Here is a 23,999-nt window from a genome sequence, read left to right as displayed (position 1 = left end):
GTGGATTCTGTGACTGGAGAATGAAGGGCACTATCCTGACAGGTGGAGGCATAATGCCTGACAGTGTCCGCAACAAATCGGTCTTCGAGTAGCTAGAGTGGTCTAGGGATGGTGTTTAAGACAGTAATTCTATTCACGTATTGCTGGTCCAAAAATTTTGCAAAAATCAAATACTGCACTTAGGAATTATCTGCTAGCCACACAACCACTGTCGACTGGAGGAACTTCCTCCGCGAAGTTTGTACCTGGCGGCTTTAGCGGACTCCAACAGTTATCGGCGGCCCAGGTCTACACGTCGAGATCGGTGGGGCGCTAATACCTCGCCGTAAAAACCACGCTGGGCGAGTTCCTCCCCAGAAGTGGATTTTTCCAGGGATCTGTCATCACAAACCGATCTTTGGTGGACAGCTACTTGTGTGGGTTCGGTTGGAGGCAAAGGTGCCGAAAAACGGACCTTTTCATGCAAATTATTAATGACATGTCCCAATTTCACCCTCTTCAATAAAAACTAAAAGTACAGATTCCATATCCTCTTTTATTCTAATGTTTTTGTGTGGCGGGGGCTAATTTTTTGGTGGCGCATTTCTGGAAAAGATTATCTATCCATACCAGGTTTGTGTTTGCACGCTCGCTCGTTCACGGTGACGTGTTCGTCCTTTGTTATTGATTTAGCATTTCGTTATTCAGCAAGAATCTTTTTGGGTGGCGGGGGCTAATTTTTTGGTGGCGCATTTCTGGAAAAGATCCGTTATCCATACCAGGTTTGTGTTTGCACGCTCGCTCGTTCACGGTGACGTGTTCGTCCTTTGTTATTGATTTAGCATTTCGTATGGTATTCAGCAATTGTGCTTTTTGATGTTCGCTCACACCAGCATACACTCAATTACAGTCCGGTTCTATGTTGTTCTTCCCCCCAAGCCTCTGGATCAGATTCAGCAATGTGGGCCACCAACCACGACGCACACTCAGAATACGAACAGATACGACTGCGTTCCTGAACACATCAGTTTCTTGTCACCTTGAATAACCCCCGTCAACCGTTCTACTTATCAACTATCAGTGTAACTGACTTCACCAAGTTGCGTTGTGATGAACACTCTTGAAAACCTCGCCTAACTTTGTGTTCGCAGTTGGCATTCAGTGCAAACCGTTTTTTATCGACGAGACAATAACGAGCATACTAAGCTACTCAATTTCGTTTCGGGCGTTTATTTTCACGCCAGCTCTTCCCAACTCGACCGCAGCAGCTTCAAGCTTCTCTTTAAGGCGTGCCTGACTTTTTGCACACACGACCCAATCGTCGGCGAAAGCAAAACCATCTACTAAGGTGTCATGGAACTGGTATCCCAGTTGCGACATCCACAATCCAAGAACCTCATCCATTGCCATAATGAATAATATTAGGGAGAGTGGACCCCCTTGCCTCACACCTCTGTGGCGGTGAACCTCGGAACTCGGGAAAACTGCTACAGCATTCTCATAGGACCATAAAATTCGGAGCTCAAATCTTGCAGCACACAGCAGTATGAAACGAAAACTCGGGTGATCAATAACCAGACAATCGCTCTATGATCAGGAAAGGACTGTTCAAACAAGTGCGGGATGGACACAAATTGTGTGAATATCTCAGGCACTCCCAACTGATCAAAAGTTTTTGTCGCTGTTTGGCAGGGATGTTGAGTGGTTCAGTCGATTGATGCCATGTTGATAATAATTCTGTAAGTCCCTGAGCTACTCATGAGTAGTCAATTTCAAATGCGATTTCACCAATGCACCTTAATGCGGATCACCGTCAACCCGCTTTGGGCGCAAACAGCAAGAATGAATTGGCTGGTCCGTTTTAAGGACAAAAAGAAGAAACATGCGTAAACCGTCCACTAACCTGACAGTCGAAAGGGAAATGCTTCAGTTCCAGAGTTTCGTGGAATATTCCTTTGATTCGTCGCTTCTCTACCAGATAGGCTTCAAAATCGGGTTCGACAAATTCCACCTCATGGCTAACTATTTCTATCGGTTCGCCCTGGGCATTGTCCAACAGAAGGCGCGGATTCCAGAATTCATCGTCTTGTAGTTTTAACTAAATGGGTGGAAAACAGAAAAATGACAGTTAATTTGCATTTTTGAGGTATCGTCAAATGTTAAACGTAAGTTTCTCGAGGGTATTTAGTAACAATGCACAATGCGTCATAATGGTGCAAGCAAGCGCGTTGTCCATTCCAGGGAACCGAAAAAGGTTTCTGGGGTCCATAATCCGATAAACTTGGAAGCTACGCAATTACTTGTCGTCATAATTGTCTTGTTTCGAAACAAAACAATCAATGATCAGCACTTGAAGAAAAATTCGTGAACAAGCGTCTATTTTTTCACTTTGCCGCAAATATCCTCCCGGAGTTCCCAAAAGTGATTCATCCAAGGGCAGGTGAAAGCTGTCCGATTGAAACTGGCGTAGAATTCTACGGGTTGCTGAAGAATGCATCCTGTCTTGAGAAAAAAACTCGCCATTTCGACAGGCTGGGATGGATGGATGTCGGTTTTTCATAAAACCCGTTTTGGTTTGTTCGCTGAGCTTCGCAGTCAGCTTGCAGAATTTTCATCACCATTTGAGTATTTTCCTTCCAAGGTGACGTTTATACAACTATAAAAGTGGTAAACAATCGGTGGTTTTTATTTGGGCAACGTTTCGCTTTTGACAGGCCGCTTCATCAGGCCAAGTGAACAGGTCACCAAATTGGCCAGGTTAAAAGACAGACGGGGAACCAGTCAGTAAGTCCTCAAACTAGATCAGTGTTGCGTATCAAGTAACGGCTCTTGTCGGCTAGTGTGGGTGCCAAAATCTCGAATTGATGGGTTGGAGAAGTTCCAATTGCACTTGACCTCAAACCTCCTCACACTAAATTGTCGGAGCACTCACAACCCCACAAAGACCAGGGAAAGTCTACCAGTGGCACCCGAGGTGAATCATCAAGTGAAGCCCCTTGGAGTAGAAGACTAAGGAACGAAAAGCGATTGGAACCNGAATATCGTAGTGACTGAAACATGAGGCGGTCTGGTGCAGCACATTCAGTTGCCTGAGAACATCACAAAAGAGAGATTCAGCTGGGTTCCAGGTGAGTCTCTCGCAAAACCAAATTCGTTTGCAAGTGAGTGTATATTCGCTAATTTCGTGCAGTTTGGTTTCAAATAGAACCCGGGGACTGTACCTACCTGAAGAGCCCCAAAAATGGGCGAAACCGGTCGTGGGCTGTCGTCGGATTTTCAGCAACCTTATGAGTAGTATAATTTGGAACTCCCCCAACCCATCAATTCAAGTTTATGGCACCCACACTAGCCGACAAGAGCCGTTACTTGATACTCAACACTGATCTAGTTTGAAGAGGATTTACTGATTGGTTCCACGTCTGTCTTTTAACCTGGCCAATTTGGTGACCTGTTCACTTGGTCTGATGAAGCTTTTGTGTCAAAAGCGTAACGCTGCCCAAATAAAAACTACCGATTGTTTACCAAGCTCTTCTGAAACGATCTCAATCCAATCGATTCCAAACTTTTTCCAATTGATTGAAAACTCTTAAAGTGGTTTCTATAGCGGTTATAACGGTGGTTGTAAGCCAACTGAATGGCACCTTATTCCGTTCGCATCTCTGGGATGTTGTGATATACCCCTTATGTATCTGATTGGTCCATTGGATCCCATGCTTGTGATAAGTCTTTTCGCTTCTCTGATTGGTCAACTTCCGACGTTCTGGACCGCCATTCTTTTGTTCCCATGGTTCTGGTTATCGAATTCTCAGGTTTTTCCAAAAAATACTAGGCAGTTTTGATCTCGGTACACTTGTTAACTGCTTTCAGGTTGATCTATCCAGCTCGCTAGGTTCGGTTTATTATTTTCTTGTTCTTATTGGGTCTAGCAGCGATTTGTTTGCATCCATGTACCCTCCCTGGAACGGACATACAGAGATAATCACAGTTGCTTGTGTTCTCCAATGGCCAAATTCTGTCCGCTAAAAGTTTCTGTCCGACATAAAGTTTGTCAAAATATTTACACTGAATTTCGTAGGTGATCCTAATTCCTATAGCTACACCTGGTGACAAAACGTTTGGAAGTCAGTTGCCAAGAGGGGAAAACAGATCAACAATCACACCAACGATAAACGCGTCTGAGAAATCAGTAATTCAACAAACCGTCAAACGGCCGGAACAGTAGATCATCCTGGATCATGGATAGAAGAGTAGTGGTTTACTCACCGTTTACACGCTTAATGTGGCTAGTCCAGATTAGTCGTTATCCATACAAGCAGGAGGGCCAGACTGCTCAACAAGAATTCAACAACCGAAATCATGGGGGTAGCTCTGCACTCCTCTGAGGAGTTATGTGGGAATCGCGATACTGAGTGAAAGGTAAAAGCCCACACAGTCATCGTCCGTACACGTTGAAGGTAAAATAATCTTGACTGATTTGCCTCACCCCTTGTAATGGTGGTCGCTGTTCGGAGATGTGCGTTGGCCGACTGGACTGCTAAACTTTCCAAGAGAGTGATAGCAAGGAGACCTTCATCTGGAGGCCGTGTACCGATAAAAGTCTGGACGATTTTTACAGCAAGACGTGGTGAGGCTCTCGTCTAAATACCAGTCTGCGATCTTATTCAAACGGACAGCTTGGACCAAGTCGATTGGATTTTACGAGTGGTAAAAATGTGTCCGGTTTCAAGTGGAAGCTGCGTTTCTGCGGAGTGCCTGTCACTGTGAACTGTAAGCATGAACCTATTATCGCTCGCGATCGGTGGGGATGTTTGATCACATTCATTTAGTGGAGCCAAAACATGCTGAAAAGCCGGGAAGAACTGTACAACTGTTTCATCCTTGTTGGGAATCAACAGAAGTGCGCATCTCACGAAACACTGGAGAGTTTCGAACCCACGACCATCTGGACAGTGGATGAACACTGCCCTTTGGCCAAGAGTGGCTGGTCAGTAGTGTGATCAGCTTTCACTAAGACAGGACATAGTACCACTCATCCTTCAATATCGGAAGTCCACATCACATGATCACATGTTGACTGGCCTTTCGAGTTTTCAGAAGGAAGTTTCACAATCCAGTGAGGTTTTGCTACCTATGAGCACGCTCATTGTCTCATAGTGATCCCCTTATCAATTTGGCGGACAAGTTGAGCGGTACTTCTCATGCCAACAGTTTGTTTATTCCAAGACAAACTGTCCGACCAGATGAATCACCAACTCGGCTCACGTCACCACCAATCACCATTAAGCAAGAAGAATAATTTCTCCAATGAGCGAAACTTTCATAAAGGAAACTGCTCATAAGGTTGCTGAAAACTCTTCGACAGCCCACGATCGGTTTCGCCCTTCTTGGGGCTCATCGGTCCCCGAGTCTACATCAACATTATGTTCTACTTGAACCCAAATTGGACTATTTCCGAGAAATACACGGACATGTTGGGTGGTACTTCTCAATTATAACGATTTTTTATTCGAAAGTCAACCATGCGACCAGATGAATCACCAACTCGGCTCACGTCGCCGCCGATCACCATTAAGCAGGAAGAATAATTTCCCCAATGAGTGAAACTTTAGTTCGAGAATTTGTCACTCGAGCAGCTAGTAGGTGGTGTGGTCTCCGTAAATGTCCAGCCTGATTAGTCAGCCACTTTGCTGATCAGCCAATCATGGCCAAACGGTTATGTTCAACCGCTGACCGGAAGGTCACAGGCTCGAAACTCTCTGAGTTTGGTGAAATGGTCACTGTAGACGATTCCCAATAAGGATGAAACAGCTGTGCGGTGTCTCTCGGTTTTCCAACATATAGTGGCTTCAAAGACAGGAGGAAGGCTCTGTTGAACTTTACCAAATCTCTTCATATCACTGTCACTTCCTAACAAGTGTCCTCAACTCAGTGGACCCTTAGTTTATAGGGTGACAAAAAGCTGAACTTTCCTACGGCCAATGAGCAAGCGACTCATTGCACAAATCTTTCAAGACGCTTATCCAAGAATAGCAAAAATTGTAACATATGCAGAAGGCAGAATCACCTGCGCATCAACCTGTGATTTACGCTGACTAACAAAGAAAAACCAAAGGGATACCGGGAAAAGTCATCACGGTTACCCTTACACTCAGATTCACCGTCTGAACTTTGGCCAGGAAATTTCAACTTATCAACCACAGTCCAACTAGGTAAGCGGTATCAAGTCGTTATCACGAGAAATCTATGGTTCACTGCCCTACTTACTGCGAAGCACGATATGGACCCCGGGAAATTTGACAAGACTCCGTAATTCCTTCTCTTACGGACCATCACCGAGTGAAGTCATAGAACCCTCAAGCATCACATTCTTGACGTTCGAGATAACACTGGACCAAATATTAAACACCTTATCGGTTTAGATGAAGTGAACGTTAGGCGAGTCGTCTAGATGTTTGTTATTTCAAAACATTTGTTTTGCTGACAACAACCCGTGACTGCCGATGTAACGGTGGTGGATACTACTGATGAGGCATGTGAGTAGTATGTTTTCTCGCAAATCCGCTTTGTCTCTTGAAAAGTAAGAGCTATTAGGGAATTTGTGGAGTCACTCTGTGGCATTTACTTGCATTTTAGTAACAGTCAAATAATATTCAGGAAAGTTCAGGAAGGCGCCTTCAAAGAGAAGATGGATATTCAGTTTTTGTAAACAAGATGTTGTAACTCCGCAGCGAAGGTCTTCTTTCTTTCACCAGCAGTCCACCAGACACGAAAGATTGATCCGAAGTCGTGTGTGATTTCTTGCATATCCGTCTTACCGCCTGTCTCCGTCAAGACAATCATGCTTGAAATGGTCATTCTATGAAGCGCTCAAGGGCGACCAAAATTGCAGTACTGATAGAAACCAGAGAGAAAACGCATGAATCCATAAAGCTAAGAACAGAAGCCGTGTTCACTGATCCACTGGTTGGTAGCTCGAGTCAGTCTCGAATATTAATGCCTCAGTCAGCTCAGTTGGTGATTGACTCTGAGCTGCCCATTTTAGTCGCTAGAACCCCTAATATGACCTTTTGAAGGTCACACGTTCCCACCTAGACTTCTATTAGGCGCACTATCATGGATACAAATGGAGTGTGCCTACTCTAATTGTCCCTGCATTTCATCCGGTTGTCCTGCACTGAGAATGCAGTAAAATGGTCTTCAGATTTGGTGATGAACAAGAAAGAACTGCCCTCTGTCTCCGAAGTGTACAGCTCAAACAGCGCACGAAAGAGGACACAGCAGTACGAGTTGAAAAGGTCGTTGGGCGCTCTACCAAAGAACATCTTCGACGAAGCACGTCGAAGATTTTAATTCAAGCCAGATGCGCGTGTATCTAGTAAATTTCTTTGATGAGCCCAGGTCTACTTTGGTCATATCTTGCTCAACAGTTCAGTCTGCGTTTGCTACTTGTGGCAGCGGAATCAGTACTGTCCACAGAAAAGTGCTTGCATTGTCATACGGTAAACGAAAACCGTCCTCGGATCAAATTTACATCAGCATCAACAAGGACAGCCACAATACAATCGCACTATTTTATGTCTCCCCGGAAATTCCAGCCAACACTCGATCTGCCTTGTACATTCTGCTGGATAGTTAAACACGCTAACCTTTTCACCAGCCGAAAATTCGTTCGCTTACCTACCTAGTCCCTTGTTATTCGACAGATGAATTGTCTTTAGGCAGCTGGTGAGAAATCACTTGGAAGCAGTAAGCTCCGATCTTCGGCATGCCGTTTACACGTGACGAGAAAAAAGAAAACGCATTGTGTATAAACCTGTAAAAGCGACGACAGGAATGTTGCCCGAAATGGGAAAGTAGGACCAGTGTTTTCAACTCCCGAGTTTTAAAAAGATTCCACTCTACTGGACGATAAAGTATAGTTCTTTAACGACAGTTTCCTTTCAAGGGTTAAAATGCTGCACCTGAAAAACAGTTGGCTCCGTTTTTACCCGCTTGACTTACGATATTGTAGCTTAAACTGTGCAGTACATCATGCATCGAAGAGTGTCACCGCAAATGGAAAGCATTTGCGGAAAAAAAGAAATGAAGGATACTGGGGTACACAAAATACCGTCATCAATGACGATAGGTAATCCGGGTATCCTGCGTCATGGGTAAAATAAGAAATGCCGCACATCCCTTAGGAATGGAACGTGCGTCATATAGAACATTCCGGTTCTATTTTATTTCCAGGGGTGTTATATCGGAATGTCACCTTTCTCTGAGAGCTCTTCTGGAGATGGAATGCCTATGAAAGAGAAAAAATTGTCACCCCGTGTCACACTGAAATCTCTGAGTTCTTCGTAGCCCGGGCCCCAAGAAAATGGCATCGTTTGGTCGCATCATTGCAAAGAGATCGAACAATGATTTATTGATCTGCTAGGCGGTATGAGTTTACAGTAAGCCATTGCATTTAAAAATTATGACTGGCTTTCAAGCCGGGGAGACCAAACGATCCAAATTTATCCTTGAATGAAGCAGTGATTTGTTCTTGACTCAACACACTACTTATAACTATTACTGATAACTCTCTGGCGGCCAACTAGAGGGTTCGATTTCACTGGAGCTTATCAGGTAGGCGCAGCCGGCGATGGTCCGTCAACTTTGTGTTCTATTCGAACCCAAATTGGAAGCAACTCGCGAAATACACTCACCAGTGTACGGGCCTTGTTGTAAAGAGAAACTAAAAGAAATCCTAGCTACGTCTCTCTCCAATTGAATATGCGGTTAACAGGCCGTCTCGTGTTTCAGTTGTTCAGTTGTGATGTTCGAGATGTCGCGTTAATTTACTTGACAAAGCACAATTCATAATTCCTTCTGGACATTGTTTAGCAACCCAGTCCGGGGTTCGTCCCTTTTGAAGCCCATCAACTGGTCGCACTCCAGGATCTTCTGCCAGATTTATGCTTCTCTTGGAAGCCAGATTGTGCACGAGAGATGGCATACACTCATTTGGAGATCATTTTCTGGTCAACATGAGACTAAGCTGAATTGCTCGTTTATGATATTCATAATCTGAGTGATGTCCATTCTTCCCGATGGATACGATAGGATGGATACGATAAAGTTAACGGTTTCGTACACTGTGGCCCTCCAACTATATTCTCCCCCCGAGAAATACACTCATTTGCAAATCAATTTGGTTTTCACGAGACACTCAACTGAATCTCTCGTTTATGATATTCTACAAATGAATGTGCTACACACAGGCAGTGTCATGATTCAGTTGGCATGATATTCGATATATTGCAGTAGATTTTCATAATGAAAACTACTCACAAGGTTGCTGAAAACTCTTCGACATAAATTTGACGGAAACTCGGGGACTGCGCTTATCTGATTAGCCCGAATTGGAAGGGCGAAACCGGTCGTGGGCTGTCGAAGAGTTTTCAGCAACCTTGTGAGTAGTTTCCTTTAGGAAAATATATTCTCCCCTCTTTATCGATCGATACGTATTTTCAGTGAGTACGTCAGTTGTATGAATGTTTTCAAGAATCACCATCAACTTTCCGAGGAAATCCAAATTTTTGAAGACCCCCTGGGCGAGTGTTGCTCACTTACTGGCTTGGATGAAAATAGATTTGCAGCCTAACAAGGGTATAGGAGAATACACTGCCCCCGTGGTTTCTGAAATGTCTGAGAAAATCTACAAGCGGGTTTGCTCAAAAGCCAAGTGTACTCCCCATGGTTGCTTGAAAACCAGTTAAAACAACGTAGGGGAGAGATTCATCTGAACCTCTCTATAACAGCCAACTAACGTGCAAACCAGTGTTTCTTTAAGGACACAAGAGGTTCGTTTGGCGTCATCAGTAGATTCTGGCCAACAGTTGCAGTTGAAGCTGTTTATAAAAAAATACATCGTCACCATCTTACTGAAATTAACAAGTTGTGGTTAGAGTGCGAACGCACTGACCGGACGGTCCGTGCTTCGAACCCGACCTCCGTCTATTGACTTCCCTTGTCTAGGCTTGGGCAACCTGGCAGTATCCCAGCCCTCATGCTTCCCTCGGGTGGCATGACAGCTGAACATCAAAAGGGTGTTACAGCTGAACGACTACTAATAGCATAGTTACTTGAATCTTTAATCAAACGTGACTTTGTGTTTGAACTGCGTCCCATACCTGACATTGGTCAGTGATGAAATCTGTTTACTCGGTTGTGATCCTCCAAGGCCTACAATTCTGGCAAGCGGCAAACATCCCTGTGAAGAAGCTACGAGTGAAAACTAAGTTTTTTGAACTGCACCATTTGAAAGCTTGAGTAAGCTCCATTAAAACATGAGTAGACTACTTGATTTGGGTAAGTAGGACTGGACTGGTTTGACAATTTTATTGGCATTGTTGCCACAGGTGACAGTTGGTAGTGTGTGGAGATTCGAGGATTTCGGTAGAGATTTCGTACCCATGAACTCCAGACTTGAACCATCAACCGTTCAACCAAAAGCGGATGGTTAGCAGTGTGACTGATTCGCCTTTAGACCGGATGCCGTGTTTCTTAACCTTCAATCACGAGGCCCGCACAGCGTGGTCACACTTGTTGACTGGATCCTCGAGCAACGTCAGTCAACCGAAGATAGTGCTGGTTCAAAATTTGGAATATTATATTAGCAGCCTTTTCAGCGGGCGTGTCCATTGGCGACAATTCAATGGTTAGAGTGCGAATTTACTGATTGGAAGGTCCGTGGTTCGAACCCGACCTCCGTCTATCGACTTCCCTTGTCTAGGCTTGGGCAACCTGGCAGTATCCCAGCCCTCGTGCTTCCTTTGGGTGCCATGGCAGCTAGGCACCAAAAGGGTGTTACAGCTTATTAACAGCAAGTCACCGAGACCATGCATAGTTTCTCAGATCATGTCTTCGTCAACCATCCATTTGGTCTCGTCTGCCTTGAAAACTGCTGATTATGCCGCTTCAGTGCCCCTAACCTGACGTCACAGGCTACTGATGCGGCGTGCCATTAGTATCTAATCAGGTAGTTCAGAGCGCGGTCCCTGCTACGAATGAAGTGCTGACTTCGAGGGCGTTAGATCGTTTTATGGTGTTTTTTTGATTGTCCAGAGAAGATGATTGATGATGTTGAAATTTCCAAAAACCCCGTGCAAAGTAGATATTCCGTTTCGCGTCCGTTACCGCTTAGTTCGTCGAGACTCTCATCTTGCACTCTTTGATCAATCGAGTAGTGCTGTGATTGGCTGATTTCTCAAGATGCTCCGCAACAAAACACAAGATCCTTCTTCAAATATGCGAGTAGTGCTGTGATTGGCTGATTTCTCAGGATGCTCCGGCAACAAAACAACACAAGATCCTTCTTCAAAGATAAGTTCCGAAACCACAAACAGAGTGAGGGACGTTCAAAAGGCCTACTGGATGAGCTGAAGTAGATTCATGTTTCGTTTGTGACTTTGGACTTGGTCGGTATCATCAGCAAGCACCTCTAAATGTTTGCTCTCTCTGCAGTGAAAAATCGCCAGCACTGCTCTGTTTGAGTTGAAATTACCGAAAGCGTTTCTATGCACGAATATGCCAGGTCTAACTTTGGACCAGGTATTGACGTTATCTAAAAATCCTAAGAAATCTGTATCAACATAAATCTGAAGTTTTTATCATAAAACATGTTGGTGACACTCCTGGATCTCGTGAGAGACATTATGACTCTGCAGTTCCCGGTTTCATTTCAAATGAATCAGTGAGAAATATAAAAACATCGCTGTGCAACTGTTTGTATGCATTCAAAGTTTTGGAACTTTGCTTGTGACCGCGTGTATCACAGTAGGGGAAGAGGTAAACGGAATTAATTAAAATCCTCAGTCGTTACCTTAACCACCAGAAGTTTTGGTGACTACCCGCTTAGGACGACCTTCACCCATTAGAATGTTTTTACGAAGATGTCATCCTCACCTGGAGTACAACCCTTCATGGAGAACGCCTTCTGGCTGTTAGACTGAATGCCGCTTTACCTTTGGGGAAATAAGTATCTCATTTCAGGTGTGTTTAGTCACCCATCTACTTTCGGCAAACCACAGCGGCAAGGTCTGAATAGCAACACTGTCAGTCCATCCGATGCCAGTAGCGCCTGTCTTGATTTGAATCAACTGGATCAATGCAGGTAGCCCAGACAGCGTAGATTGTCTTTGGTGTGTTCGCTGAACTGGGCAGTTAGACTACAGGTGTTCACATCATCAGTACGTTGTTAGGGAGCGTGGCGATGGATCGGGGGTTTTGCCAACCAATCAGTCTGTAGAACAATCATGACGATGTCCTTAAAAATCAGTGAAAATACTTCACCAGTCTTGTTTTTTTTCTGGTTTGGAATTTCGCAGTCTGAAATGAATCCATTTGAACCCTGGTACTAGGCGATGGAAGCCCTCGGTAACGGCAACGTTATCTCCAGACCAGTAAAGTACAGTCGACGTTTTCTTGAAGGAAACTACTCACAAGGTTGCTGAAAACTCTTCGACAGCCCACGACCGGTTTCGTCGTACCTACATTTCACAACATTGCTGATACAATGTTTGGCCAATACAGATTCATACAGTTCGCCCAATTAAAACGGCAGAAACAAATCAAAGATGCTGGTCTTTCTGTGTACTGCAAGCCAAGTACGGTTGATATCATCGCTCTTCTGTCCTGGACAGATTTTCCAAACGAACCGATTTTCACCAGGATCAAACAAACGAGGGGAGTTTTGGCATTCAGGTGGATTACCATAAATAATTGATCTTAAAAATCACTCGGTGACAGAACAGACGCTACATGGGGAAATGTATGCCTCAGAAAAAAATAAGATTTACTCGCCAGCAATCGATTTTGGGTTATCTGCTTGTTTGTTTGTTCTATTTATGGAAAAATCGGGTCAGACATAACAGATGGCTGACTGCATTTGAAAACAAAAGCCACAGCTGGTAATTCAAGAGAACAATGGCAGTTCAGAAGCGTTATTCAACAAGAGTTTAGTTGGCGCCAAACAATCTCAGTGGCCACGGTGCGCCAGAGGGTTTACTTTTCGAATCTACTTGACCAATGGGAGTGCTAAACAAGTGGGTGTTTATTCTCCTAAGAGCTTTGGATATGTTCTTCGGGTGTCCGACCGTAAAGCATGAAATCGCTTAGGGGTGAACTTTAAGAGTTCAGAATCCATTGCGTCTCGTCCTTGGTGGTCAGAATGGGCTGAGTCGTGACGCTTTGAATATGGTACAAGAAACACCTCCAGTTTTTCCTCTCCTTGTCAGTAAGGAACCTTTCGTAATAAGCTTTCTGGGAATGGGAAGTGCAACTTTCGGTTGAAGGACACACAGGTGGAAGAGTGCGTTCAAGACCAAACACAGTTTCACATGTTATGTTGTTTCGATCAATGAGAAATGGCGAATAAAACAAAAAGGAACTAATTTCCACGAAATTAGCGAATATACCCTCATTTGCAAACTAATTTGGTTTTTCGAGAGATTCACCTGGAACCCAACCGAAACCCTCGTTTGTGATGTTTCCAGGTCGTGGGCTCTCGACGGATTTTCAGCAACCTTATGAGTAGTGCTTCACAGATATATACATGTATCTCGATATCTCAAATATCGTAGCGACTGGAACATGAGGCGGCCTGGTGCAGCACATTCAGTTGCCTGAGAACATCACAAACGGGAAGAGATTCAGCTGGGTTCCAGGTGAGTCACTCGAAAGAACCAAATTAGTTTGCAGATGAGTGTATATTCGCTAATTTCATGTAATTTGGTTTCAAGTAGAACATAAGGTTGAGGGAAACTCAACCCAACCTGATGAGACCCAAGTAGGGCAAAACCGGTCGTGGGCTGTCGACGAATTTTCAGCAACCTTATGAGTAGTGTATCACAGAAGGAACTAAGTATTCTCACCTGAATCGATACGTTCTAATTCACTCAGGCAAATTGATTTCCTGTACCAGCTAGAGGACGGTAAACGATCAGTTGCAATCATGTTTGAACGGAGAACAATAGTAGTTGACACGTGGACGTTATCGAGGCGGAATTCCGAGCAAGCCAGAAGCATTTGCTTTGTATATTTTGCCTCAAGACAAGGCGTTGAATGGACCACATTCAACAGCCACGTAGCAGAAGCATCCTACCGATTTTGGGTATCTGTGTAAGTTCGTCCTTGAACATCTTTTCACACCTGATAATCAGGTAGACAAAGAAAGTACTTTTGCTTGGGACAAGTCACACACACTCACACCAGGATCGGTGCGGACATGTGTATGGGAGATTCATTGGTGTAAAGGGATTGAACTTGGTTGGTTTCGTGTGGGCATGACCTCGTTTTCGTTTCGTGTTCCGGGACAAACAAGTTTTGTTTCACCTCACACAGATGAGGCTCCTGACAGAACAATACGTCACCTAGAAGACTGCTGCATTCCGGTTTCCGTCTTCATGGGGCTCGTAAGGTAGTCGCAGTTTCAAAGCTTCCTTCAACAGTATGTTCTTCTTGGAAGTCAGATTCTACGTTGATGACCAAACAAAGTCGCTTGCATAGTGCAGCTTTGCCGTCGACCGGTTCTCCCGGATCCGTTTGAATGGCTTTTTTCAACATCATAATCATCAAAAGCTGCCGAAGAGACTGCTCACTGAGTTCATACAATGACAACTCACTGTGGCACCGGGGCGATGGTGGATTGAACATGGCCAAATAGGTGAGCGTGCATGGTGTTTCCCCTGCACAGGTGGAGATTACAACACAGATGATGAATTCTACTGCAGGAAAGGAACTACGTGATTGGGCGAACAGGTGGCTGGCTAGTTGAAGCACGTTAATTGCATTACAGCCTTACAACGGTTCACTGGATTTCGGTGACTGCATTTAAAAGGCTAGCCTAATATTGTTTTGCTTCGTTGTGTTACCTTCGAGCACTGTCAAGATGCTTGCTAAGCAAGAGTCGATAGAATTCCCTGACGGTTTTCTGGTTGAAGATTACTCGCTTCCCAAAGAACTAGCTGTTGAATACGAGCTTTGTATGTGTGGGTATCTTGGACTTTGCGTACAAACTCATCTGTGAAAAGATGTTCCGTCGAAATATGTTTATTGACAGTGCTGACTTCTTCAGGAGCCGACATTAGAAGACAGTCCTTTTGATGAAGTAGACCTTTCAAAGGGTAATGTTACTGGGTACGTTTTCGTAGGTTTAAATTTGGTCCCAGAGGGGAAACGGGGAACAATGTCACTTGGAGACGCAGCTACTTTGACCAGCAATTCGACATATTGATCGGAAGCTGGCACAATCGAGGTGTGGTCGCTATAGAGCAGCTTGTTGTTGGGACTCTCAGAGACGTCGTAGCCTTAGATGAAGACAAAACCAAGGCATAGAATAATGGAATACAAGGGTTCTTCAGCTGTAACCACTTTTTCGAGGGCCTGGCTGCATTATCACCCAAAAGAAGCACGATCATCATCCCCGACCTAAGGCTGCCACTTTGACGCGGTGGTCGGGCTTGAGTGCTGCAATGATCCCGCGGGCTATATTGGCTGGAACTTCGTTCCACAAAGTGCAACCATGCCAGGAAGGCCAAAGGGGAGCAGCCAGACCAAGAGCAGCGAGACCCCGTACTACGAGTAATCGTGCTACGAGGCGGTCTGGGGGTAAAGTCGTACTGTCCTCTGCAACAGGAGTGTGAAGGCAGTAAGGTGTTTCCTCCAGGCGACCAGCATGCCCGTATTTATGGAAGCAGGAGGGCAGGAGGGGGAGCGCAAGATGATCCCAGATTGCCTAACCATAAATAGGACCGCCCGAGGTGCTGAGGTTTGGTTCGAACTACTCATTTCTCCGCCAGTAATTTCATGCCTTAAACAGGAAACCATCCAGAATTCATTCAAAATGTATGTGATTATTTAATAGCCTATTAGTTCAAGCTGTAATACTCGGTCAGTATGGTTTGTCACGCCCCATCGTCAAGAGAAATACGAAAAGCAAATGAGTGGTGACTCGAAATACGCGGTTGATCCTATTGTAATTGTTGAATGTTAACGGTGGATTGTGAGTTATCTTATGGCGCTCATGGGCGGAGCTTCCTAAGCAAACATCTGTATTGAATTCGAAAAATACACTCACTTGTAAATATACGCATATCTCGAAATATCGCGCCAAATGAAACATGAGACAGCCTGTGTGCAGCACATTCAGTTGTAGAATACCATGAACGAGAGTTTCAGTTGAGTGTCTCGTGAAAACCAAATTGATTTGCAAATGAGTGAATTACTTGAAAACAGTCCAATTCGGGTTCAAGTAGATCATAAGGTTGACGGAAACTCGGGGACTGCGCCTAGCTGATGAGCCCAAAGCGGAAGGGCAAAACCGGTCGTGGGCTGTCAAAGAGTTTTCATCAACTTTGTGAGTAGTTTCCTTTATGAAAGTATCCGTATTGAATCATGTTTGTTGTGGAACGTTCAAAGCGCAGGGGTCAATTTTTCTGCCGATGATGGATATTCGATTTTTCTTTTCCACTTGATTTGAAAATTCGATCGATCTGTCAGAAACACAACTTGTTGCTTCGTACCGCTAGAACAATCAGGTTACTTGCAAGAACAGCTGTTGTCTTCAAACAGACCGAAAAACTGCCATTGCCAACATGCTAGTTTGCGATGATCAGTCAGCGAAAATGAAAGAATGAATGTCTACAAAACTAGGGAACATACGTTCTTCTGGTTCCACCCATCGATAGGTACCAGGTGAAATCGAACAGTCTATACTATAAATACTCGTTGACCGTTCTAACGCAGGAACTACTCTCAACGGACTAAGACACATCTGTACACATCAGCGGAACTGGGGTAGAACATAACTTACGGTGTGAAGATGACGTTTCGGGGCCAGTTCCATCACGGGATTTTCGACCATATTGAAAGTCCGAAAGTTGTTCCGTGGACGACTTGTGTTCCACGTGGCGTCCAGCAAAGGTTCCCTCCACCGAGCTTGTAGGAATATATCGGCCTGATAGCGTTCGTTGACCGTGTCCACTTGACCGATCTTGACGAAGATTAACATGAGTTCCACGCGAGCCTAGTTGGAGATGAAAGAGTTATGGTTGATTAATCATTCGATTCCAAAGGAGGTTTGCTACCTAATGACTATGTTTTGCTTTAGCGAATGTACAATCATTTGCAAACTAATTTGGTTTTTCGAGAGACTCACCTGGAACCCAGCTGAACCTCCCGTTTGTGATTTTTCTAGGCAACTGAATGTGCTGCACCAGGCCGCCTCATATTTTGGTCCCTATGATATTCGTTATATCCGTCGACAGTACACGACCGGTTTCGCCCTTCTACTTTGGGCTCATCAGGTAGGCGCAGTTCCCACTTTTCCGTCAACCTTATGTTCTACTTGAAGCCAAATTTCACTCATTTGCAAACTAATTTGTTTCTTTCGAGACTCACCTGGAACCCAGCTGAATCTCCCGTTTGTGATTTTTCCAGGCAACTGGATGTTCTAAACCAAATTTGCTTGCAAATTTTGTTCAATTTGATTTCAAGTACAACATAAGGTTGACGGAAACTCGGGGACTTCGCCTTCCTGATGAGCCCCAAGAAGGGCGAAACCGGCCGTGGACTGTCGAAGTGTTCTCATTAACCTTATAAGTAGTGAGTTACTTATATAGATTGTCTTCATCTTATCAGCACCAGTGACTTAAAACGGTTATGTTTAGCTACTTTGTTGATGTGAGAAAAAATTTTTCATTAGTGTTTTCTCCTTCAGTGACCTAGGACAGGCCTTTCATCGGACAAAACTCGTACGTTCTTTCGTTTGTTCTCCAAAAATCCATTTCGGCATCACAGCTGCAAAATCCGTTTGTTCGAAAATAGTTTCACTCTGATAACATCTGTCAAAATACAAACCGAATTGGTTGGGCAGATGTTTTTAACGGTGCAACGCCAGTTCCAAAGTGTTTTGGAGAGCCAAGTTGCCAGCACTACTTTGCTAACTATCACGTTTACTTTGTGATTCTGCCTTGCCAAGTTTCTGTGTAGTGAAACGAGTCACCATTCTGATACTTGTTCGATGCTAAAAGTGAAGGCCGGGGTATTGATTTCCAGCCTCTGCAACTTGCAAATCAATACTATATATGTCATTTACATGGGTTTTATGGTATTCTATGCAAAGGTGGAATAGTCCCCGGAGTATTCTGAATCGCCGTTTTCACGTGAAGGAAATGTGTGAACAAGTTTATACCGAGGCAGTAAACTGTTATCTCGATGTGTCGAGGGTCACTGCCAACTTTGAATAGTATTCGTGCACTCACAGCAAGGGTAATACGCTCACCATTTGGCGATGCATTTAAAGGCCGAACATCAACCTCAGTCACTGTGATTTCCCATGCAACCTGCTGCAAAGACAATGTAAATGTCTTTTCGTACCTGAAGTGCCAGGATTCCATAAAGCTGATCTCCTAATTAAAGCTGCATCGACGGAATATTCCAACTGGAATGCACTGAACGACCGTCAGTTACGATAACCAAGTTATGGGTGCTTGTGGGCATTTTCACATGCTTGCCTCTAGAGAGAGAGAACAGTAAGGCTAAGCTGAACGTTTCGCAAGAAAAAAAAGACAATCCAATCCAGTGCTTCACTATAAAATTTGGTTATTCTTTATGGGCGCAGTGACTGAAATTTACTTCTATCTTCATTAAGAAAACTGCTCACAAAGCTGCTGCAAACTCTTCGACAGCCCACGACCGGTTTCGCCCTTCTACTTTGGGCTCATCAGGTAGGCGCAGTGCCCGAGTTTCTGCCTACCTTATGTTCTACTTCTATCTCGTTCACCCATAGGAACTTTCTCCTGATCACTAACGATGATAGAGGTGACACGATCTGACATCTAATTCAGTTCAGCATTGCATGTAGTTTGCGTGAAACTGTTCGAGCGCATCCCTGACTGACACTGTGATGCATACGTCCCTGTTTTCAAGGCTCTACTAGTCACAAATCAGTAGTAGTGAATGAATTCCGATGTCTACATCCACATACTGTAATATGTAACACCGTTTAATATCAGCACACAGAAGGCCAGAATTATTGAAGAGGCCAGTGAAGGATGCCGTTTTATCAACTGCTGTCTTCTGTTCGTCTTGTAGACGTGTTCTACTATCAAGATTGCAGTCTTGAAACCAGCCCGTTTGGAATGTTCAGAGAATATGAGCACATCTACGGTTAAAAGGTACAAATGGTGTCAAACTTAAGTTAATATCCGACCTGGATAGGAATGTTGAACTGTCAAAGTGATTTGCGGAGCGTTGAGGCTGAAAGGCCCGGAAATTAGATCTTATTCCGGCGTTTAGGGAACAGTCAGTCGGATCCCAAGTTGAATCTCGCTCCGACAATCCACTGTCAGTTTTGTTCCCCTTGGGAAACACTCGGAGTCACGAAGTTTTCATCAAACATATCTACTATTCGAGCTTCGACGGTCAAAAATTCAAGCTGACCAAAGTCGATAGTGGGCTGTTGGACAGTTTTCAGCAATCTCATCAACAGCGTAAAGTCACTCAAAGAGAACTAACTAATTGTCTTTATACAAGACAGCTGAATGTGGTAACCACATCCCTCTTGCAAGTTCTGTGGGGTTCTTTGGCCTTCAGATCGAAGTCTTTTCGGATGCACCCACTAAGAATTCAACGCTGGTGATTAGCGATGCATGTCCTGTGACATTCTTCTGGTGTGTTTGTGTAGACATAACTTGAAATGAGAACCGGGACGATAATGAGATTGGTGCATGTGGACAACATATTTTTGATGTTCTTCTGTGCCCAATTCCCTTATGCAACTTAAATGTTGAAACAGATAAATTTGACTATCCATCAGGACTGTGAGGTATTACTGAAGGTGCCAGCATCGGAGCTGAAGGGACCACATTTTTCCCGAAGCAAAGCAAATAGTCCGAGTTTTTGTCTGAAAAAATGACCGCTATCTGCGAGATTCCTCGCCAGTCCCCACCAACATAGAAAACCATTGCTAGCAATGTTGTGACATATAGGTAGCTCGGGTTCGCTGCTTGTCTGTTGGTCCCATCGTCGAGCTTGGTAGTTGGATCGCGAACGTTTCATCACCAATCGTGAGTGGATCTCACTCAACTCTGCACTGACGATGTCACCTCGATCATTGATGAAACGTTTGCAATCCAACTGCCAAGCTCAGCGAACATAAGGGTGACGGAATCTCGGAGACTGTGCCCACCCGCTGAGCCCCAAGATGATGAGTGGGTTAAGTGAGACCCACTCAACCCCGCACTGACAATGTCATCTCGACTGATGATGAAACGTTCGCAATCCAAATGCCATGCTTGACAAACAGATCGACAACCAAGCAGAAAAACTCTACAATAGAATCAGTAGGGATTTCGAAGGCGAATAAGATCCAACCCCAGATATTAAACAGTATCTCTGGGAGGTGCCAAACGATCAAGTGGCCACAAACGCTCGCAGACTGAGAACGAAATAGACAGACTTTGAATTCGGCCATGTGTGTCACACTGGCGGCTGACTGGTCGATAATTCGGAACTGATTTCTTGGCTCTGTATATGCCAATACTTTGGCTATCAAGTCCAGGAAGTTAAATTTTGCCATGAAACAAGAAAAAACTGGTTTAACTTGTGAAAATCAACTTGATCCTCTGGTCTCGAAGCTTTTGCCCGTCGATAACTATGAACTGAGCGACACACGGCAAAGTGCAAACTGTAATCAGCTCAGAAGGAAAGCTAATTCCCGCGACGCGTGAATTTTTCAGGAAAATCATCTAAGAACACAACAAGGGACTGAAAACAGTTGGGAGGATGTTTGGACACCACCGATGGAGTTTTCATTTAGGTATTTTCTTATTTACAGGACAAAATATCGGCTGAAAAATTCTCAGATTGCCTCAGATTCTGAGCACTAGAGACAAAGCCCACTCATCTCCGTGGAAACGTGTGGAAACGGGTGTGAACCTCGGGTAAAATGGAATGTACGTTTCTGGCTTGATTTTCGGAAACTTAGGTAAATTGTGAATTTTGTCAATCTTTCCGGCACTCCTAAAAAACCACAGGTGAGTTGCAACCAGTAGCTGACACCGTTCTACTATAAACTTTCTAAGTAGTCTCATTAGAAATTCAGTTTTTCCAACAATTACTTTTGGCCCCTTTTTTAAACAGTCCCATGCTCTCAAAAAGTGGTTAGTCTATTCTGGGTTTTAGCAATAAAAGAATACGAAAACGAAAATGGTGAAATTACTGCATGGGAAACTGCAAAAGTTTCGAAGAACCCATTTAAAAATGTTATTTAATGTACACATTTTTACCACGTGTCCATCAAGTTTTAGAGTTCCCAAACACTTTTGGTCAGTTAGCTTTACTTGGTTTTCACCATCTGTCAAGTTTTACCCACAACTTCCAAAAAGGTTATGTCCAAAATTGATCTAATTAGCTGCTTGGCATTTCTGCTAGCTGAGGAATTTTGCACTGCGTAAGCACTTAACTGTACGATTTGTTGCGTGTCCCTTCAATCGATTTCAGTGATTTGGATCGATAAAACGATAAATCGATTATACAGGGACACCTGCGAATTAGAGTCCTAAAAGAGGCTTAAATAACAGTATTGACATTGTCTCAATTTCGGACAGACTGAGCAGGCAAACCCCAAGGTGTAATAACTGATCCATTTCTGGAAAAAGCTATTCCATTTGTCTAGATTTCCAACAGAACACGTTCTGGAGAAATCTATATTTTCACATTACTATCACGCAATTGTGCCAGTGCGCAGTGTAGTCGCGACCCGAATCGGGGCGACCCAACCGCTTCTGTGAAGTCGCTGTGAGTAAACTAATTTGGTTTCAACGGTAAACCAAGCTGAATTCCACTGGGGAGCTTTCACCGTTATTACGAGTAGTATCTTTTCGAACAAGCAAAATCTGTTCTCGTTATACCTCATGCCAATACCAGCGTAACGGTGAAACTACTGCTGGTGGATGCATGTGAGTAGCATGTTTTCTTTCGTACATTCGCCTGGCTTCTCTTGAAAAGAGAGATCTATTGCAGAATTCGTTAAGTTGCTTCGTAGCATTTGCTTGGATTTGAGCGACTGTCAATGAATGTCCAGGTAAGTTCAGGAAGACGCGTTCATGAGAAGTTGGATGCTTAGTTTTCGTAAACAAGATGCATATGAGAGTTGTGTTTCCCTGTCCAATAGTCTGTAACTCGTCAGTTGGCGAAGGCCTTCTTCCTTTCACCAGTTGCGCTCACTTTTCGGTTGTTTCCAGTAAACGCAGAAAGCGTTCTGATTGCTCTCGAGCCCTAACCGACGTGATCTCCAAGCGAGCATTAGGTTGTCTGGAGTAAGCGGGGGGCTCAGTTCACCCTAACCTTGCTTTCAACATCTTTTTCATAACAAGACGTTACGGCTCTTTCTGAAAGTCGTGTCAGTTGAACTCTCGAAATAGGCAAATCTGTGTGTGTCACACCAGATTTCGCACATGATCTATGTATCATTTTACTCGTAAAGTGGACGAAAACCCGCGGACTGCGCCCGACTCACGAGCCTTAAAAAGAGCAGATCCGATTGTGAGCAACCTTATAAATGATGTGTTGCGTCAGAACGATATATTGCAATGTGTCAACTGAAAAACGAATCGGCTTTGTGAGGCAGACTATAGTCACCATCGAAAGATTCAGTTGGTTCCCCAGTAATTCGGTGGGAAATTCAGGATGGCCGAACATGCTGCTCGATCATCAGCTGTAGCACCCTTTCGGTGCCTAGCTGCCATGCCACCCGGAGGAAGCACGAGGGCTGGGATACTGCCAGGTCGCCCAAGCCTAGACAGGGGAAGTCGAGAGCCAGAGGTCGGGTGCGAACCACGGACCTTCTGGTCAGTAAATTCGCGCTCTAACTACTTGGTCCATCTCGGCCCGATCATTTAAGCTTTCCAAAGCAGACACTACCATCTTCTGAATTTCCCATGGATATCTTGTCAGGATCAGAGCGTCAGAAACCCAGTCGGTACGAAGAAGAGGTGAACGGACTGACAATCGTAGGTTCTTGGTGACTTCTCCTTGAGTCAAACAGTTGTTTAGCCTAGAGACCACTCGCATCTCAACCGCCAGTAATTATTGTTTCTGTCGGCTAGATTGATGTCTTTCAACGTACCTGGTCATCATAAATTCACACTGGGTCAATGTCTTCCACTTATTTTTGGAACAGGCAAAACGAATACGGTAGAAAAAACGACGGCTTTGCACTCACCTTAGACAATGGCGTAAAACACCAAGTGGTAGGTATTAAATGTGGCAACAGTCAAGTGTTTGACGCATTTATTTATTAAATGATACCTGATAGCACCGCGCACACTGCGCTGATTTTTGGTCAAGTGACAACTACCTGGCATCATCTATTCGCAGAAAAAAACATTACGTGATTTTTGTACCTAAAGGGTAAACAAAGTCATGCTTTCGCGTGTCTCACTCAGGAAAAAAGTACCTTTTTAAACGTAGTTGCTGACAGTAATGAAACACTACTGTGAGTGTGGCTGCACAGAATAGAAAGATCACAGTATGAATAGTTGTCACAACGGACACGACGATAGCCACACCAATTGAAAGTGTCTTAATGAACTTTTTCGATGGGAATTTTCTTCTGCGAATGAGGCCAGTCAGCTGAAATACTAACAAGCGGTGTGCAGCTGTTTTGTCCTTATTGGAAATCATCAGCAGCGCGAATCTCGCGAAACTCCAGTGGGGAGTCTCAAAACAGCGATCTCCTAACTGGTAGTTTAGGAGTGCCCCGGAAGTTTGTAAACATCATACGTTCTTTGTATTCTCAGACTTCCGGAAGTGTGAGGGTGTACGGAAAGCTGTCCAAAAGCTTCCGTACACAAAGCAGTGTCCACTCTCTCCATTCCTCTTTAAATTCGTGATCGATAAGATAATGAGACGAACGCTGGAGGGTCTCCAAAACCCTGGTGTTCAAATAGCCTGTGAAGAAAACCTTGTCGATCTGGATTATGCAGACG

At 44.3% G+C, this 23,999-nt stretch overlaps 1 protein-coding gene across 1 annotated transcript in view; it reads right to left on the bottom strand.

Annotated features, from left to right (window-relative positions):
* Positions 1 to 23,999, bottom strand: part of T265_08254 (hypothetical protein) — a gene marked incomplete at both ends in the record, with an annotated part of 87,804 nt that overhangs the window by 17,865 nt on the left and 45,940 nt on the right. Inside the window, 2 exons of the mRNA XM_009174002.1 lie at positions 1,883 to 2,077; positions 16,820 to 17,032. Of these exons, the coding sequence (XP_009172266.1) occupies positions 1,883 to 2,077; positions 16,820 to 17,032 (408 nt within the window). The remainder of the gene's footprint in view (positions 1 to 1,882; positions 2,078 to 16,819; positions 17,033 to 23,999) is intronic.

The sequence above is a fragment of the Opisthorchis viverrini genome (assembly GCF_000715545.1).
Source record: "Opisthorchis viverrini unplaced genomic scaffold opera_v5_210, whole genome shotgun sequence".
NCBI lineage: Eukaryota > Metazoa > Platyhelminthes > Trematoda > Opisthorchiida > Opisthorchiidae > Opisthorchis > Opisthorchis viverrini.
The sequence above is the reverse complement of the archived record's forward strand: the minus strand, read 5'-3'. Positions and strand labels throughout refer to the sequence as shown.